Source organism: Crocodylus porosus, unplaced genomic scaffold, assembly GCF_001723895.1.
Source record: "Crocodylus porosus isolate Cpor-Errol unplaced genomic scaffold, CroPor_comp1, whole genome shotgun sequence".
NCBI lineage: Eukaryota > Metazoa > Chordata > Crocodylia > Crocodylidae > Crocodylus > Crocodylus porosus.
Genome location: NW_017728915.1, coordinates 39,076,111 through 39,095,308, shown reverse-complemented (window position 1 = coordinate 39,095,308; position 19,198 = coordinate 39,076,111). Strand labels below are relative to the sequence as shown.

Here is a 19,198-nt window from a genome sequence, read left to right as displayed (position 1 = left end):
CTGCTCGGAGACGTCGAGGGCCGTTCCTTCTCCCTGCGCCTGCCGGAGCTTGCAGCGGGCAGAAGTCTGCCTGTCTGCTCTTGCTCGTGCTTTCCTTTCTGGCGCTGGCTTCTTGCCCCATGTGGCTCCGTGATGTGCAGCTCATTTTTGCAAAGGCTTCCTTGTTTGGATGCTGCTCCCAGCAAAACAAACCAACCAGCTTCTAAAGATATTGTGGGGATTTTATTTATTTATTTATTTATTTATTTATGAAAAAATATTTATTTCTATATATCTATAAATAAAAATATGCATATAACTTGAACACTCTGCCAAGTGGCTCTTGTGGTTCACGTGGCAGATCAAAGCACGCTAAAAACCCGTTAGGCAGTTTGCACCACCTTTCCGGGGGCAGGAGGGCAGCAGGTGGGAGTTTGGGTATGGAGACGGGTGCGTGGGTGCGTAGTTGTGTGGTGCGGGGACTTGATTTAGGAATGTGCGTGCGAGGAGTTGGACTTCCTGCCTCCGGACCTGCCAGGCAGAAGGGAGCCCCCCAGCTCGCCTGCCTTCCCACCGCTTGCGGGAGGGCCGGCGTCGGAGGGCTGCAGCAGCATAGCTGTTGGCTGGATCCACGAAGGTGCGTTACAGGATGAGTGCAGCAGGAATTCCCTGAAGCTGGTTGTGCATTCATGACTGAGCCAGGCTGGGGTGGAGGCCCCGTTCCTGTGCAACTTCCGGCTCCGGTGTGGTTGGGCCAGGAAGCCCGTGTGGTATTGGTGACAGGTTCCCCTTGGAAAGGGAAAGCATCTGCTGCTCCAGGAAGTGGCACAACGCTGCCAGGACCAAGCTTCCTGTGCCCTACTGGTGTCTCCAGGCCCATCCTGGAGTTAGCACCAGCTCGGGGACTCTGAACCAGGGTGCCTGGCACCCTGGGGTGCCATGAGACCCTTTTAGGGTTTTGCCAGTAGGTGTGCCAACCTGATTTGCAAGATAAGCCCAGAGGTTTCCAAGAGGAGTCCAGCGCATTAAGAACACTCTTCCCAAACTCTTAGCAACAGAAAAACGGCTCCATTATTTTTTCCGTAGTCAAACAAGGAGTGGAAACGAAGAGCTGGTGCTTGCTGAGGGGTGCCTCAGATCTGCAAAGGTGCTAACCCAGGGCGCCCTGCTTAGGCCTGGCTCTGCCTTCTCAGAGCTGTTCATGCCTGCTTGTTTTGATTGTGCTGGTGTGAAAAGGACGCTGGACCTCCTCCCACCAAATGCACCTGAAGCAGGGCACGCAGCAGTCATCAACTGTGGACCGTAAACCAGCAAACCATAATTCACAACCCATGTCACCTTCCGGGACCCCTGCCTTCGGGTTTGTAATCAGCCCCAAACAAGACCAGCTCAAAGCAGCCCATTTATCCAAGCACGTCTCGTGTCTCCGGGACCCCTACCAGACCGGGGATGGGCTGGAGAGAAGAAGGGGCTTTCTTTTACTTCTGACTCTCGGCCCAAGTAGAAGCATCTCACCTCTGTGCCGCTCGCTGCATGTGGCGAAAGTCGTGTGCGTGCACGCGTGCAGCTGTACGGGGCCATGCATGTGCTTGCCGGTGCTTTGCCTCCAGGGAAGGGGCATCTGAACACGAGCACCCCACCGGAGGTGGCTGTCACGGCTCGGTGCTTCAACATAAGAAGCGCAAATCCGTGCTGCTTTGTGATGCCTTCCGGAGCCTGCACTTTCCTTAGGTAAGAAACAGATGGGGCTTGTGTAAGCTGACATAATCGCTTTCTATTAAAATGGTGTTCAGCTAGCAAACCGCGCTGGCGATAAGCACTCGGTGCCAGGAATGAGGGAAATGAAAAGTATGCAGATGAGGCGAGTAACGAGGGAAGCGGTGCACCTGGAGGAGCCTGGCTCCAGCATGGAGGCCTGGCTGCGGAGCCAGCCCATCCTGCTGGGCTTCGCACAATTTATGGGGGTTCGCTTCCGGAGATGATAAACCCCAGCTGTCCCCACGCACCTATAAGCCTGTGTCCCTAAATAGACCAGGGTGGCCTTGAGCTGGGGAGTGGGGACGTGATGCGTGGCTGCAGCCATGTTCGGAGCTGGGGTGGGATTCCTGCGGGTGCGAATCAGGCCCTTTGCGCCGGGTGGCGCTTTTGGTACCAAGCGGAAAGCAAAGCATTTCCCCGCAGCGAGGCAGTTCTCCATCTCGAGAGCATGAGTTCGCTGTCAGGATAGCAGTTCTCCCGGTAATGCTGTGCTGCTGATGCCCATGTGCAAAGAGTGGAGATGTCCCCGGTAACACAGGAGGAGAAAGCAAAGCGAACGCGAGGTTGAGTTCATTCTTGGGGCTCTGCTTGCCGTGGCGCCGAATCTGCTTGAGCTGCAGCTTGCACGTCAGCAGAGCACCTCTGTGCACTGGCTCTGGAGGCCAGGAGCATCCAGCTGCAGCTTACAGAGGTTCATATCCTGACGAGAGACAACATGGGGGTGCTGAGGAGCCCTGGGCGTGCAGACCCCTCTTCAGCAGCCCTGCGCTCTCCCATCTGTTCGTGCCCGGCCTTGAACCGTACAGCTCGCCAGGGAGCCTAAGAATGACTGATTATGCGGTGGGTGCCCTCTGGGCTGGGTCTCAAAGCGCTTTGCAAGCAGGCAGCCTCAGGGCCTGGGTGAAGAGAGGCAGCGTGATCCTCCTTTGGCCCGCGGGGAGGGAGCTTCAGAGAGATGCTGGAGCCAGGAGAGTCACAAGCCTCTGCTCTAACCATTCGGGGGCACAGTCTGTATGAACACCATTGCAACAGGTCTCTTTAATTGTTAGGGATGGGGACAATGCAAAAGCTGCGGAGCCTCCCAGGGGTCTGTTAGAGGCCCATTCAGGGCAGCAGCGACTGAGGCTCTGAGCTCAAAGGGCCCTTTACCGGCAGGATTGCTGCCTGATTTAATAAGCATCCAGGCTCAGTCCCATCCTTTGTGGATGGGTGTTTGTCACAAGAGTCATCACCGCAGCTGACACCATTTTGTGCCATGGGTTACATTTCAGTGGAGACTCCTCCTTCCCACTTCCTTCGCAGTGCAGCACAGGATCAGAAAATCATAGAAAACGAGGGTTGAAGGGAGCTCAGGAGGTCACATCCAGTCCAGCCCCCTGCTCCAAGCAGGGCTAGCCCCAACTGCAACATCCCACCCAGGGCTTGGTCTACCTGGGTATTAAAAACCTCTAAGGATGGAACGTGCACCACCTCTCTGGGGAGCCTGGTCCAGCGCTTCACCATCCTCCTCATGAGAGAGTTTTTCCTAATATCCAACCTCAACTTCCCTCGCTGCAGCTTGAGCCCATTGCTCCCTGTTCTGAGAACAGTCCAGCTCCATCCTCTTCACCCCCCCCCGTCAGGAGGTAAAAGCTGATATCAAATCCCCCTCAGTCTTCTCTTCTACCGACTAAATATCCCTCAGCCCCTCCTCATCCATCCTGTGTCCCAGTCCACGAACCATTTTCGTTGCCATCCACTAGACTCTCTCCAACTCATCCACGTCCTTTCTGTTGTGGGGGGCACGTGGCAGGATGGCTTGCTCAGCCCCTCTCCCTGCCATTCCCGGGGCATGGGGCCTTAGCCGTCCTGCCTGTCTCCTTTCCCCAAAGCTCAGATCCAGCCTTGTCTGTGTAGGAGAATCCCAGTGGATTTTCCTGGCACCTTTAGTGCCTGTCACACGCACGGAGTATTTCTTGTTCGCTCGGGGAACACCTCCAATGATGAAGACGATCCTCAGGCTCCTCTCGGTCGGTGAAGGGCATTCTGCTGGCACGTGCTGGTTCTCTTTGCTCGTTTGCCACCCGGTAGAGTCCTCTCATCGTGTTCAACCGCGACTGATTCGGTAACACAGCAGAGAGCCAAGCCATGCCGCAGCCTCGGATGCTCACAGCCCTCTGCGGGAGTGCAGCAGAGGTCCTGAAACCACCTTTGCTTGTGGGAAGGGAGCAGCTGTGTTGCAATCGGGCTATCTGGCAAGACAAAGGATGTGGTGGAGAGGGGCCATAAACTGCTCCAGCCTTCCTGGAACAGTCAAGAGTCCGGCTTGAGATTTCCTCACAGCAAATGATTCCTCCTCCTGACCACAGAGCAGGGAACCGGCAGCAACAAGAGGGGGTTTTGCAACTTCAGCCAGTTGCAAGACAAGCAGCAGGGCCCCAGAACGCCAGCAGTCTCTACAGGCAGCAGCATGGGGATCATTGAGGGAAGACGTCACAGGGAGATAATCTGTTCAATAAAACTATTGCCGTTGATTTGGGCAGGGCTGTCTTAAGCTTGATTGAGAAGGGTCCTGTCCGTTTTGGGTGGCATGGGTCTGTGCATGTTTCCAGCTGGTTGTTCAATGGTGAGACGAACACAGCAGGACGGTGTATCCTTGTCATGCAGACTCTAACCCGGCGTGCATACTGCTAGGATAGGATATTGGCCTAGCCGGCAGCCGGCTCGTGCAGGAGTTTTCTGTGGTTAAATGCAACTGCCGAGCACAGGCTCGGTTGTGTAATAAGTCACCACCACAGACCCATCTGGAGGGTTTGCTTGGTGCCTGTGAAGCTTGGTACAGAACTGCCTTGAGCTTGTTCAAGTCCTATAGGCCTATCTATCAAGGTGTCTAAAATAGTCCGGCAAGTCACGATTGTCTATGTGTTTCCATGTGTTTGTAATAAAATGCCCAGAAATTAGACAAAACCTTGGCTGGGATGATGGAGTTGGGGCTGGTCCTGCTTGGAGCAGGGGGTTGGACTAGGTGTGACCTCCTGAGGTCCAACCCTCATTTTGTGTGATTTCTATGATTTAAACTAGCAGTGGGATTTGTGTCGGGGCTCCAGTTGCATAGCAAGGAGTTGAACTGGTCATAGCCAATTTGTATCTCTGTACAAGTGCGTGCGGCTGATGCGCACTCACCTGCATCTCTCCGATCCCTTGCAGACCTGGTGTAAATACCCAGGGTTGAGAGAGCACTGGAAGGGCAGGGGATTTGTGCAGGGTTGATGCCTGTGTGAAAGAAGCGGGAGAAAAAATGGTCTCTTGCACTTGGATAGGTTCATTTCTGGCTGGACTTGTCCACATTGAAAAACCATGAAACTTCAAGCTTCCCAGACCAGAATGCTTCAAGCTGGGGCACAACCTAGCATCGTGGTCGCCCAAAAGAGCCATAACTCAGCACCAAACTATAGTGAAAGCTCAGAGGCACCTGGATCCTCTACAGAGCACCGCTCCACTTCATTGGCAAGCATAGGAGTGATGCATCGTGCTGCCGGGCCTTATTAATGGTTAATCTTTGTGATTGCACACTGTAATATTACTGCAGCGAAACCGCACCTGTGTTGACATTGCTTAACTCACAGGCCTCCCGCCTTCTTTGTGTTGATCCAGAGACCGCAGAGCGAGATGGACTTTACGACTTCCTGAATCAAACCAGAGACAGAACAAAAATCTCCCTGTTCCCCAGGGTACATGGGTCACCAGTTATACAAGTGCCTGTAGACAGTGTTAGCACATCCATTGATACAAGCAGCTCGACTCCCAGATCTTTATATGATAGGGCTCTAAAGGGTAAAGCAAAGCTAGATGGTGATGGCAGATGACCAGTGTTGGTATTAGACGCACGTAGGTGCAGATCCCACGGTACATACTGTTCGTTTAACACGGTGCTCACAACCGTAAGGATGGCAGCTTCTCCAGATGTCCGTACGATGTGTGCACAGCCTATTGCGAGAGACTTGGTGGAGAATTAAGACATATTTTAGTTCTCAGAGATGGTCCTCAGCACAAGAAAACCGGCCTTGTGCAGCACAGACACGTAAAGGAAGGGCGGTGGGTTGCTGGTAGGGTAAGAGAGAGTTATGGTGTTTTTGAGTGATTTTTAGCACTGGTTTCCAATGTTTGGGGTTTGTAAATGGATCCTCAAATGTGGCTTTCCCTGGGCGTGTTTGTGTGTTGGTTGTTTTTTAAAATTTAAACCAAGGCATTTCCCCCAAAGGTTATTTCTGGCCAACACGAACGATAGCTCGACTAGGCCTTGTCCCCAGGATGCAGCCTCAAGAGGGGACATGACTCACTCTCTTGCTCCGTTTTGTGCTTAACAAGACATTTACACCATTGTTCATACTTCAGTCTTTAAAAAAAACAACCATCCAACCCCAATCCTTTCAGTCACCTCCACGTATGGCATGTATTGTGCAGCGTGCGCTGTGTATGTTCCCTGTTATCACGTTATACATGTGAAAATATCCAGAGACCTCTTGCTGTCTTATGTGCTCATGGGTTTTTGTTGTTTTTGGGGTTTTTTAAATGACTAATCGCAGAGCCAGCACGGCTGTATCCATAAAAACGAGAGAAGGAAAAATACCCTGCAAGGTGCAGCAGGCTTCGTTGGTCAGGGTTCGCAGGTTCACAATGTAGGTGCAAAATCATTGCCCTTCAGTCGGAGACGTGGTTAGGTACCTGTGAGAAATGGTCATTGCCCTTAAATCCGAGGCACACGGGAGCCGAGGCAGCAATGAGAGCCGTGCTCCCACCCAGCCCACCTGGCTGCACTGGTGCCACCTCTATCTGGTGGGGAAACACCATGCCATGTGCCCCACGCTGCCTCAGGCCCTGTCCTGCAGGCTCGACCCCCGACGAGAGCAGGCGGCGCGCGGTCTCAGACCTCAGCGGTTGCACAACAAGAAAGCGGCAGACGTTTCGAGAGTGCGCAGTTAGCATTGCCTTCCTGGGCTCAGCCCATTTTGAGGTCAGCCCCAGGGATGCTGCGATTGAGCATGCAGCTCTGGGTTGGACACATGGCCTTTGGAGGGACGGACCTCCTTTGGGAGCAGAGTTCAGGTTTGCAGGTCCCGGGCTGCCCTCCAGCTCCGTTCCTTATAAGGCCACCAAATGTTTCGGCTTCTCCCGCGGTCCCTCCAGCCTTGCTGGCTGCGTGTTAGCAGGGCGGGAGCTGGCCGCTCCAAACCCTCCTGGCCTGCTCTGCGTCGGGTCATGCCTTACAGACAGGCCATCGTGCTTGGTGTCGGCGGCGTGGCGATGGAGAGCCATCGGGTACGGGAAGGGGGCACAGACCTGCCGCATTCACGGCGACCTGTCGCTTGATTTCGAAAAAGCGCTTGGAGAAAGAGCAGAGAGAAAAGACATCCATGCGCATCGAGACACAGCGTGGTCCCGAGGGACGCCAGGCTGTTTCGGTCTCAATAGCCAGCTTTACCAATATCTGTTGCCTGTAAGAGGGTTGCACGAACCAGCCGTCAGCTGTGATTGACAGGCCTGGTATGTCTTAGCAAGAATCCCCCCCGCCTCCCCTCTCCTCCCCTGCCCTGCCCTGCCCATCCTTTCCCTGGGGGAAATCACTGAAACCAGAATATAAAAATGATTTGCAAATGTCTGTGGGCAAGGCTGCCATTTCAGGTTGAAAAGGCTGGGGAGCGCTGATTTGCACATGGGTTGTGGAGTCCAGTAGCAGCGTGCTTGGCTGCCTTCCACATGTAAACAGTCTCTTTTGTTCTGGAGAAGTGTTGGGGATTATATGATGTTGAGCGCACTCGGTCTCCTACTTCCGTATTGTGCCACAGACGTGTAATCATCTGGTTCAAGGGGCTTAGTTAATTGTTGACAAAATAGAAACGTTGACGACTGTCTCCTGGTTGGGAAGCAAAGTTGCAAGTCGCCTGGTAGAAAGGGTGTCGTGTCTGGTCTTCCGCTTTGCAGGGATTGAAGCCAAGTGACACGGATTTGAGCACCCCAGTCGCGACACGTGAAAACGGGGCACTCTCCTCTTCCCCTGCCTTCCCTCCCTTGTGCCGAGGGTAGCACTCCTTCCCCCCCTTCGGACTTTTATTATTAAACCCTCTGAAAAATGAATTGAGGCTTGCAAGCATTGTTCGTAATTGTTGTGCAAATGTAATACTCCCTCCAAGCTGTTAAATAGGCCAGCGCTCTGTTTACATGGAGAGGCAGCCAGCTTTCCAAGTGTAATGAGTCAGCTAGATGAACAGAAGGGGTGCAGAATTAATCTGGCATCCGTCTGGCCTTTTCTCAGCTAAACAGGTTTTCGGAACTCCACATGAATAGGTACGTACCCCAGGTACAAGCAACCCAGGTGACGCCCTGGGCAGACAGATTTTTTCAGGAATAAGTTGGCAAATCCGCGTGGCCTTCAAGACCGATAGCTGGAAGAAGCTTGAAAGGGAATCCTAAATTGGTCTGGGCTTTAATCCGCCGTTGTTCATGCTTGAGTTGCAGGGGAGAGTCTCCCCGGTCTGCTCCCCCAGTGCTGTACCAGGCCTCAGATGTCCTATGGCACGTCAGACCGCTTCGTGTGCCGTGTGTTTTTAATATCCCTTGTAGAGCATAAATGAATTTCCATCCTCGGACGCCAAGTCCTTTGGAGTTTTCTTTCCTTAGATTTTCACGCTAGTGTCGAGATGCGTGTGCCTGAATGGGCTCGGGGGCTGGCGTCTCTCCTACAGTCAAAGCACTGCATCTTGGCACGTGGGTGATTCTCTCTGCCGCCACTAATTTTCCCAATGATTAAGGCTTATACTCTGCCCAGTCAGAGCAGCCTGGATGAGGCGTCTCTCTTTGTCACTGTATCAAGGCCTGACTGTCTTGACCCTGGGTTTCATGAAGCCCAACAACTGGTCTGTCTCCCTTGGGGAGAAATTAGTTTGCTGCAAGGTGCCCTGTTTAATCGGTGCTTCGGCCTGGGGCTGGTGTCCTGTGTGGCCGGAGAAGAGAGGCATCTCCGTCCAGCACTGCTGCTCTGAAAGCCAGGCTGCAGGTTCTGTATTTTCCATGTACTGTCTGTTTGGTGGCACCGAGGTGCTGGATTCCCCCTTTCCCTGTGACACCAGTGCCAGCAATGACAGCTTTGGCTTTCGTGGCGTTTCCTGCAGCAGTGCAGGGGGCTCCTTCCTGCTCTCCTCCCTCAGGGAAGAAGCCCTCTCTGTGGTTGTGTCTACATGTGCATTTACACCGGCTTAAATTTACTGTGGAGCGAGATAGGCCGACATCTACACGTGCAGACCTTAAGGCACATTAACACTGTGTGTGGACCGACTAAAGTTAGTCCCAAGTCAGTCCACACACAAAGCGTTACTGCGCAGTAAGGCATCTACATGTGCAGTAACTAATCAGGTGTAAATTGGTACCTGCATGATGCAGGAATCAAATTTACACCCAAGCTGGCGTAAGTTGCTATGTTTACTGTGCAGTATAGGCATGCACATGTAGACGCACGCCTGTGCCGCACAGTAGTTTTGGCTACTGCGCAGTAAATGCAGATGTGTAGACGTGCCCAGTGGCTATCTGGTACCCAGCATGACCCTCCCTAGGGCTGAACCATGGCTGCAGAGACCTCCGGGTCCCTCTTGCCCTTTTCCCTTCAGTAAACCCGGGTAGACGCGTCTCGCTGACCCATGCGCAGCCTGGAGCCAGATCTACGGAGAGAGCCCGGTCCTGCCAGACGCCTGTTACGTGATGCCTCGCGGCGGGGTTTGGAACAGCTCCGTGGCTGGCTAATGTGGATCGCTGCAGGGCTGGCAGGGGACACGGAGAATTATTTTGTATTTAAAAACAAACCCAACAGAAAACCACCAAACCCAAGCCAACTCCACAGACCCGGTGGGAGAAGGGGGGACGGTTGGTGATAGACCCCAGAGCTGTTTCCACAATGGCGGGGTTTCCACAGAGCTCTGCCCACTGCCGAATTGTCAGCCAAGGGGGCTCTGGTCCCCTGCCTGCCCACAGAGCAAGCACAGCAGCAACTTCTGAGCGTGGTGGGCATTTCATCACCTGGTGTGAAATGAATTGGTGGGTTCCAGCCCTGGCCCGTCTGGGACCGAACACTTGTGGAGTTTGAACCATCTCCTGTTTCAGGTTTAAAAATGGTCCAAGCCTCTTGGAGTGTTGGAAAAAAAAATAGTCAAGGAGGTTTTGGCTTCCCCCATCTCACTGCTGTTCTCTCCTCCTTCCCCACCCACAAAATTCCCAGACCTGTGATGGATTTCTGGAGTGACTCAATTCCTGGACAATTTCCTGCAATTGTAGCTCAAAAAAAATAAGCAGCAGCCACAATAAGAGTGAATGGGCACAGGGTGATGTGTGGGGCTGTGGGTCGCAGAGGGGAAAGGTTCTCCGACGGTGCTTGGAGAAAACCTTTTGCGTGGGCAGTGCCCGCGGGCCATCGGTCTGAAGGATCTGGCTGTGGGTCACTGGTGCTTTTTAGCCTCTGGAGATATTTCTGTTCACCTAAAGGCCCTGCCTGCCCTGGCTCCGGACCACATTTCTGATCTCCGTAACAACACATGCTGCTGTGTGTTTCGGATGTCAGTCGCCTTTTCAGCTCCGTAACCAGGCAACACATGGCATGGGCAACAGAGCTCTTTGTTAGGCTCCTTTAATTGTGCCTTACCTAGGCCACGGCACAATGGCCTTGCTGAGCTGGGGCACGGAGGCCCCTCCGTAAACCGTTCAGGGAACACTGCTCCTTGTGTTCCTGCCCTCCCCAGAGGTCAGCACAAAAAACACCTTTTAGGAGGTGCTGGTTGTAGCCATGTTGGTCCAAAGACACAGGCAGACCAGGTTCTTTGGGTACATGCAATATCTTTTATTAGACCAACTAAATAGTTGGAAAAATTGTCCTTTGCAAACTTTGGAGCACAAATCCCCTTCTTCAGGCTCTGGGAGAGTTCTTTGGGCATAGGGAGACTCTCCCAATGCCTGAAGAAGGGCGTTTGTGCCCAAAGCAATTTTTCCAACTATTTAATTGATCTGATAACAGATATTGCACCTACCCAAAGACACTTGTCTACATTTTAGGAGGAGGTTTTGCAGTTCCTTGCTTTAGACGCTTGCTCCCCCGGGCCAGTCTTCAGGAGTGTGCATCTCAAATGGTAGCTGGGGGCCAGCTCTGCAAACCATAGCACGTAGAGTCGCTGCTGGGTCTGGCGGGCGCTGAGAGAAGCCCCGCGGGAGCATCCAGAGCAGCTCTGTAAGGAGAGACCCGGGGCTCTCCCTGGGTGTCTGCATGTTGTCCGTTGTGCGTCATGTCTGACATCGAATATTCTTCCCGTGCAAGCGCTGTGCGTGGCCTGCAGCTGGCCTGTGTTAGCCAGTGACTGCTTTGTCTTTGCGGTGGCCCCTGCTTTTTCACTCTGGCCTGGTGTGGTGTTCTTGGCGGCTGGGGTTCCTGTGGCAGCGAGGATTGGAGCGGACAAAGTCTAGTCATCGTGGGTGAATGCTTGCACGGGGCTGCAAAGGGCTGGCCTCTCCCAGTCCTGTGTTCTTGTTCGGTCCATTAAAGCCAGAACCGATGGCAGGGTCAGCCCAGCTCTGGGCTCGGACCACCGCTGCTCTGTGCCGGGGAGTCCAGCACAGCCTCGTGGCTGGCTCCAGCAGGTAGCGTCCTGACAGTTGTTTCCCCTCCTGACCAGCCCTTTGTAAAACGCCTGTTTTCTCTGCTTCTCTCTTTGAACAGACGGTTGACGACGAGGCGATGGCAGCATAAATGAAGATCAAGTAAGCACGGCAGAACGATGCCCAAGGGTGGGTGTTCTAAAACACCACAGTCAGAAGATTTCTCTCTCAGCAACGACATGGTGGAGAAACAAACGGGGAAAAAGGTAACTTGCCCCTTCTTTTTACCCTCGCAGCGCTGGGGCTCTGCATAGGCCAGGTGCCTGCTAGCAGCCGGTAGTTCTGGAACAAGACACTGTTTGCCCAGCACCGAGCGAAGGGCTCTGCTTCCAGCACGCTCCACTTTGGCCCATAACCCTTGATATGTGCGGAGCAGTGCTGCAGGGGAGTAATGGGGACTCGAGACTGCCTGACGGGGAGGAGTGGGGGGTTACTAAGAGGAAAGCGAGTTCCAGTTCTGCCTGGGTCAGAGAAACCTCCATGGGAAACCCCCTCCTGCACAGCCGTGGGCAGTCTCGGAGCGGCTTGTGTTTGATGTGTGTTGCCATGCAGGCAGCAGGCGCACAAGCCTGGAGGGCTGAGCTGCTCTGAGGAGTCGCTGATGAGGTGCTGGTATCTGAGCTGGAGATGTGGCTGCTCGGGGTTGAACGGAGGCTCCCATGCTGAGAGCTGAAGATAAAGCTGTGGAAAGGAGGTGTTGGATAGAGGGCAGGCAAACTGCGCAGCTCCCTTCCACCAGCAGCACGGCCTGCTCGTTTTGGCCCCCGGGCCACCAGCCTTTCGGCAGTTCTGATGGGGTCTCGCTGGGTTACAGTACAGTCCGGAGGCAGCTTCTGCTTTGCCAGCACAGTAGGCACAAGTCCCTTCCTAAGTGAAACCTGAATGTATGGCAGCTTGTCGTGCTTTGTAGGCAGCTCTTCCCACTCTTTCCTTCCCCCAGTTGATTCACTTTGCCTTAGCTCATCCTGTCTTTGGAGCCCTTTGGACTTCCTCTTTCCAGGGCTGGAGATTGTAATCCAAGCATCACTAGCAATGAAGACACCACCCCCTCATTCTCCCATCCACCTTTGCTCTTCCCTGTCCCCACTTCCTTCCTCCCTGGGTCCTTCCCCTGCCCTGGATTCCCCCGACAGGGTGCCAGTACGTTCCTCCCAGCTGTGCTCCCTCCCCGGGGAACTGCAGCACCGATGCTATTTCATCTCTCTAAACCACGCTTGTTAGCATAATGTCTGAGCCCTACCAGGGCAGTGCTCTGTTTCCCACTGCACAGTGTAACGGGGGCCCCAGGGTGAGGCTGACGCGCTGCACCAAGAGCAGCATCCCTGCCCGGTCCCGGCTGCAGATGTTCCGCAGTCTTGCAGGACCGTGGAGTTGCTGCCTTCTGCCAGCTTCGCTCCTGGCTCCGGGTGCCTGGATGACACTGGCAGCTGGGTTCTCCGGGTACCTTTTGTTGCTGGCACAGCCTGTCTCTGCCGGCCTCTCTATGCTCGACGACACACCCTGGGGCTATGTGCGTGTTGAGTGGTTGCAGGGACCGGACTGCTCACAAAGGCTGTAGGGAGGCGGCTTCCTCTCACCTGCAGGAGCAAGAGAAGCAAGACAGAACAGGGAGCTCATTAGGTCATCTTAGGTCAAAGTCAGAAATCAAAGGGGTTGGGGGCATTGGTCCTGCGCTCACACACGTTTGAATCTGTTTTCAGGGGCAGGCTGAGAATTGCATCGCTGCTCCCACGCGGAGCAGAGCACGTTGCTAGGACACAGCATGGTGCTTCTGGGAAGAGTGCAGGAGCTGGGAACAGCAGTGTTGAATACGGAGGAGCAGCTGCCAGGCGGAGTGGTAGGGTACCCAGCAAAGGCCAAGCATTCACCCTGGCTGCTCCCTCGCAAATGAGGTTGAAACCCGGCAGTGTTGATTGCATTAGAAATACAGCTGGTATTGTCAGTGCTGGGATCGAGCCGCTTGTGGCGTGGGTGCCTCGAAGAGGGAAGGATGCAGTCGGTTGTCATCAGATTGGGTGTTATGTCTTGTGGTTTTGTGACAACACTGGCTGGCCAAGTCTACACGAGATGCTTTACTGCACACTAGACTAATCTGGTGTCTTGGCCCCAGTTGTCTTCCTTGCCTAGTGCAGGGAGGGCTGGACCTGATGATCTTGCAAGGTCCCTTCCAGCCCCTACAATCTATGAATCTACTGCGGAGTAAAGTGTCACCATCTACACATGCAAGCACTTCCTGTGCAGTATATTAGTCTACTGTGCAGTCTGTGTATATGCAGGTAGTAAATTTACTGTGCAGTAACGCTAAATACCATTAATTGCACCTGAAGATGTGCCCACCATCTTTTAGTAACAGGTTAGACAAGGATGTGTAAAGGATGGTCTGGATAGGGGGTTGGACTATGTGATCCCTAAGAGGTCCCTTCAAGCCCTGTGTTTCTATGATTCTGTGATCTTCATTTTATTGCTCCTGCTCATGGGAGTTTAAAGAAAAAGCTGCATTTGGGTCACCCAGAGGATAGGGTTTGCTTGACGGCAGGTGGATATTAGGCGTAGAGCGCTGGGAGCTCCAGTTTGTTTTCTTCAGCTTAATAACTAGGGCATGAATCATTTTTTGCTGACCCACCACAAGTTCCCAGCGCCGACCTTAGAGGCTAGCGTTGCTTAGTGGAGACAGAGAATGTGTTCTCTCTGCTTGTTTAATCCCAGCCCTCTCCACCCGGGAAGGAGTTTCCAGACTCGTGGCCTCTAGGAACTGAGATGAGGTGCAGGGTAATCGGGCAAAGGAGAGCACGTCGCCAAGCAGCCCTTTCTGGTTAATTGTAGGATGCTGGGAGCTAGAACAGTGGCTTCTGTGTGCGGAGGGGGTGGTCTCTGCCTGGCGGGCAGGATGCAGCCTTTAATTCATCTTGCAGTTGTCAGCGCTTAGCCTGCAGCTCCTTCAGTGCTGTGCCCGCAGCAGGGTGGCTAGGGGGCATAGAGGTTTCTCTGCTGGGCTTTCCAACACCGGGTCTGCTCAGGCCAGGCCAAGTCTCACGGAGGGATGTGCTGCGTGCTCATTCTAACAAAGCATTCACATGGCAAATGACTTCAGCACTGAACATGTTTTCTCCTTCGCGTGACCTTAACATGGGCGGTTGTTTTGACATTCAACTAGCAGCTCTGAAATGGCTAGGTTTGGAGGCACGTAGCTAGAGCGTATGGGGGATTCGGTTGCATATCTGGGAGCATTCATCCTGCAAGCTTGGGGCTCAGTGCTTGGAGGGAATCCGGACACCTCTCCTTCTCGTAGGGGGCTGTTGCTGGTGGAAGCAGGCTCCAGGCTCTTCCCTTTTGCCTGTGCATTAGTTGAGAAGTGGGTAGTGAGCTCCTCAGTTTCTCAGCCCTCGGTGTCCTGCAGTGCCGCGGTTTTACTAGTTTCTCATCCAAGCGGGGGAGAACAGGCCTCTGTCTAGCAGGTGAGGGGCTTCAACCAGGGTGTCTCTTATTGCTTCTCAGCTATAAGGAGCATTTTTCTCTGAGGCTAGCCAGGAAGAGGAGCCTGGTAAGGGAGCGTGGGTCTGATGTGAGCACTGCACATGCTATTCTGCAGAGGCGAAGGGGGAAACATTCATAGCCTCTTCAGAAGACTCAGGGATGAATCAGCCTCTGGAGAAGCTACTTCAGGTTGAGTTCAGCCCTAAGAGCTTGTATAAAAGTATGCAAGCTGCATGCACGTGCACCTCTGCAGAGCACCATTCTGGGAACAGGTCCTTATCCCGCCGCACCAGCAAACACGTCTGCAGCTGAAAACATTGCCAAGTACCACTGCAGTCTGAATCGTAGCGTGTTTTAAGTGGATCCAGCCTCATTATAAACGCTGTTAGAAACTGCGAGAGAGAACTTTTTGGAGGGGGTAATGGCATGGTCCAGAGGGCTGGTGCATGCTTTGGGTGCAAGGGAAGGCTACGCTTGGCTCCAGCTTTCAACATGCTTGTGGCTAGTGCGGCTCTGCTACATGGAGCAAACTGAATGTGCGCTCCAGGAACTGCTGTGTATCACTCTCCACCTCCTTCCGGGCATGTGGACACGGGCACTGTTGCAGTGCCCTGCCGTGGGTGCCAGGCACCCGGTAGAGGGAGCTGCTAGCATCTTCCCGAACATGGGGGCAGGGGAGCTCAGCCGCTATTGAGGCAGGTCAGTCTGATTGGGAAAGGCTGTTCCAAGCATGGCACCTGGTGCAAAGCATGCCCAGTGTGTGTTGTGCTCGTCGATGCCATTGCACTGTCTGCAACACGGCTTTGTCCTTTTATTTTTTACTCCATCTCTCTGCGCTTCAGAGGCTGACTTGTAACCCACAGCAGTGCAATGCATCACCCTTTGTAGCCTGCGTTGGGCTGAGGGCTTAAGGTACTGAGCAAGTGAGCAGGCCCCCCAGTCTCTTTTCCAGGGGCCGTGAGGGCTGTGACCACACTTCCGCTGTGAGTGTCCTGGGCACTCACAGTAGCAGCGGGGACAGGCTTTGAAGGGTCTCGCTCAGCCATCAGGTGAGATGGAGGAAAGGTCCCTGTGACATAGCCACAGGGGAAAGGCACAACAGCGCCGAAGAGATGAGCATCCGAGAAGCGTGAAGCTAACCAGGGTGACGCTTTCAGACTTAGAATTTCGATGCTTGACCTTCCAGGGGGTGAAATCCTGGTTGCTTTTCATGAGGCTCAGGGTCCTCAGTTCCCGAGGCATGAAAGGCTCGGACTTTAGCTCCACACCACTGATATGCTCTTGAAGGTTTTATCTGACCACTGGAGCTGCAACAGGCTGGCAAACACTTGCAGCCCTGCTCTCCACCAGCATTTTGGTGGGGTGCTTTCTGCCAGAATGCTCTTGGGGTGACCTTGGACCAGCTGCCCTGTGTCTGCTGCTTGGTTCCCCATCCGTAATCCTTCCACTCTCCTGCCCATTGTGCCCGCTCCATTCAGACAGTTAGAGGTGGCCTCTGTCCTGAACAGCTCTTGGAAACTACGGGGACCCCAATTAGATGGGGTCCCCAGGCCCTACCATAGTCCCAGTTGCTCAACTCCCGTCATCAAGGAATCTGCCTTTGATTGTGCAGGACCCATGGTTCCATCGCGGGGTTTTCAGAAGGAAATCTCTCGGCCACTTGGCCATTTTGAGGATGCTCTGCTTTCCCAGGGCTTCATTTTGTTTTTGTTCCATCGCTGCGGATTTTTTCCTCTGTGTTGCAGTGTGAAATGCTTTCAACCCAGTTTGCAGACCAAAGGGCTTTGGGGATTTCCATCACCTGGAAGTGCAAAGCTTTGCATAAGAGTTTGGAATGTGGGTCGGTTTTGTCAACAGTCAAGTGAAATTACGTTCTTCATGGAGCCAGAGCGGAGGTCTCAGCAGTTCAACGTGGGCTCGTGCCCAGGTCCATGGCCTGCTCCTAAGTGGCGGTGCTGGGGCGGAGGGAGCAGGGGGCTGCCTGTTCGACGGTACAGCGCAGGCCAAGAGGTTGCCGACTCCTCCCTATCAGAAGGCTGCGTCGCTGTGCCTCGGTGGACATATGGCACATGCTTTTATGGGTCCTGAAAAGCTAGAGATTATTTCTCCCTTGCTCAGTCCTAAATTTTGAAACCGTCGAATGATGCAGACTCACCCAGCGTCGAAGACAGTGTGAACCGATGTGACCGATGTGCGCTGGGTCATTCCAGATCTCTGTTCTGCTCTCCCTTCCTTCCTGGGTCACCTGCACTCTGCCGTCACACCTCCACTTCATGATGCCTGTCGGGACCAAGTCATTGCAGAGAGCCCAAGCAATTTCAGGTGAACTTCTTTACTGCCTGTTACAGATCTGCGGAGTAGAGGGAAGGTCATGTGCCATGAAAAGAAACGTGGCTTGGTTTTCTGTAAAAGGAAGGGCATGCCTTGTCATCACGGCTGGATCTCCGCACTGCCCCAGGGTGGGAGGCGGACAGCATTTTCATCATTAGCTGTTGCAGCTAGTTACCTCTATGGTAAATTTTTACTAGCAGCCTTACTGCAGCAATTGCCATAGGCTTATGATCCAGTAAAAGGTTCCTCGTGGCTCAGAGCATATGAATTACTACAAGTGCCTACCTGCTTGTCAGGCGGCAGCTTATTAATATCTGATACCTTTCTGGCTGTGACTCCTTTCGACAATGGGGTAACTTTGGGCTCTTGCCTTTTGTTCTCTGCTACGATTGATATGCTGTGTTAATTTGAAACAGGGGAATTATTGACTGCCTTGGAGCACCAATTATGGATAGGGGCTGTCCCAATCCTTTTCCACAAGGAGAATCATTTACAGATTAACTCGCCGTGCCTTTCTTTGAAAACACAAGTGTGAAATTTGTTTTTCAAAGTCCTGATTTAAAATGGTTATTAGTTTCAACCAACACGAGGGCCACAAGCTTTCCCAAGATGATTTGAGCCCAGCAACACTGCCAGCCTGTGTTTGCAAATCCAGTTCCTGAGGAGGAAGAGTGCTCTCCAAGCAACACAAAGAGCATCTTGGGCCTTCTCAAGCTGAAATCTGGTCTGGGGTTGCAGACAAATAAGCAGTTGCACGTTTGTGTCTCACACAATCGAGTCCTTGTCATGGACGTTGCATTTTGGAGCTCTTTGGCATGGAGCTCGGGTGTCTTCTGCACAAGTGCTCAGTGTCTCAGAAACCCTGACACGTTGTGCTGGGGCTGTAAGCGGGTCCCTGGCCTGTAACTCAGGAAGAAATGCATTGGTAGCCCCTTTACGTTCCTTTTGCAAAGCTGAATCTGTACTTCCGTGCCCGCAGGCAGAGAGCTGGGAGCATGAAAGCTGCAGTGGCCAAGGCTCGAACAGTGAAGGTGTCATTTCAGACATGTCAGCCCTGACGGGTGTTTCTTGAAAGCTCTTGCAGACGCAACCCTCTTGCTGTGCCACGATGCTGGCTGTCCAGAGGCCCTGCATACAGATTTCAGCTACAAAAAAAGATGGCATTTAGTTCGTTGGCTTGTGACATGGAGTAATACGCAGGCCAGTGCCTTCAGGAGCGAGCTGCCGGTGGAGAAAAGCATGCCCGGAGGCTTCCCCGGTCCAGTTGGTCCCTGGGAAGGAGTGAAGGTGTTTCAGTTCAGAGCAGCTGTGATGGAGCAGGAGGAGAATTGCTCCTACATTGTGTTCTCTGAGTTTGCAGGTGAACGTCTGCCGGTGATCCCTCTGAGACGGCCTCCGCATAGAGAAGGCGCTGCGTTAGCCCGCAGTATCGCTGCTTTGCTAATAATCGAGGTGCCACATTAACGGTGCCATCTCTGGAGGGGGAAAAGCAAACTACCCTGCTCGAGTGGCTCTCTGCAAGTTCTGATTGTCAGCTCTAATTGACTCAGGAATAATCTCGTCTCTCCGGCTGCGTGCCGGTGCTCCCCACTCACCCCTGGCTGCGGGGTAATAGTATTCCTCTGTCTCTCTGGCTCGCAGATGTAAACTAATACCTGTCCCCGACCTTGTCATGCTCCTGATCTATTCAGAATAGTGCCTGGCACAAGAAGCGGCATAATTCCTTGTTGCAAGCTATTTTTATTTGCAAGTCAGAAAATAAGACAAAAGTATTTTACTGCTGAGCTTTTAAACAGAATGGCAGTGTGTTTATTTTGGCTGTTCCGGATTTGTTCTGGCACCCTGCTAACTCCAGCGACGAGGGAAAGCTCTCTATTCCTTATCTCGAACAAGGCGCTTCTTTTTCCAGTTCCAAATGTTAAGTAATAACGCTCCTTCTCTGGTTATTTGTTACTGGCTCCATCCAACCACAAAAGCAGAGGCGGTC

The 19,198-nt window shown here is 53.2% G+C and overlaps 1 protein-coding gene across 2 annotated transcripts in view; it reads left to right on the top strand.

Moving 5' to 3' along the window:
• Positions 1-19,198, top strand: part of ANKRD11 (ankyrin repeat domain 11) — a 159,942-nt gene that overhangs the window by 102,060 nt on the left and 38,684 nt on the right. For both annotated transcript variants that reach the window (XM_019536046.1, XM_019536047.1), the window contains one exon: positions 11,468-11,612. In XM_019536046.1, coding sequence (XP_019391591.1) covers positions 11,526-11,612 — 87 coding nt within the window. In that variant the 5' untranslated portion in view covers positions 11,468-11,525. The remainder of the gene's footprint in view (positions 1-11,467; positions 11,613-19,198) is intronic.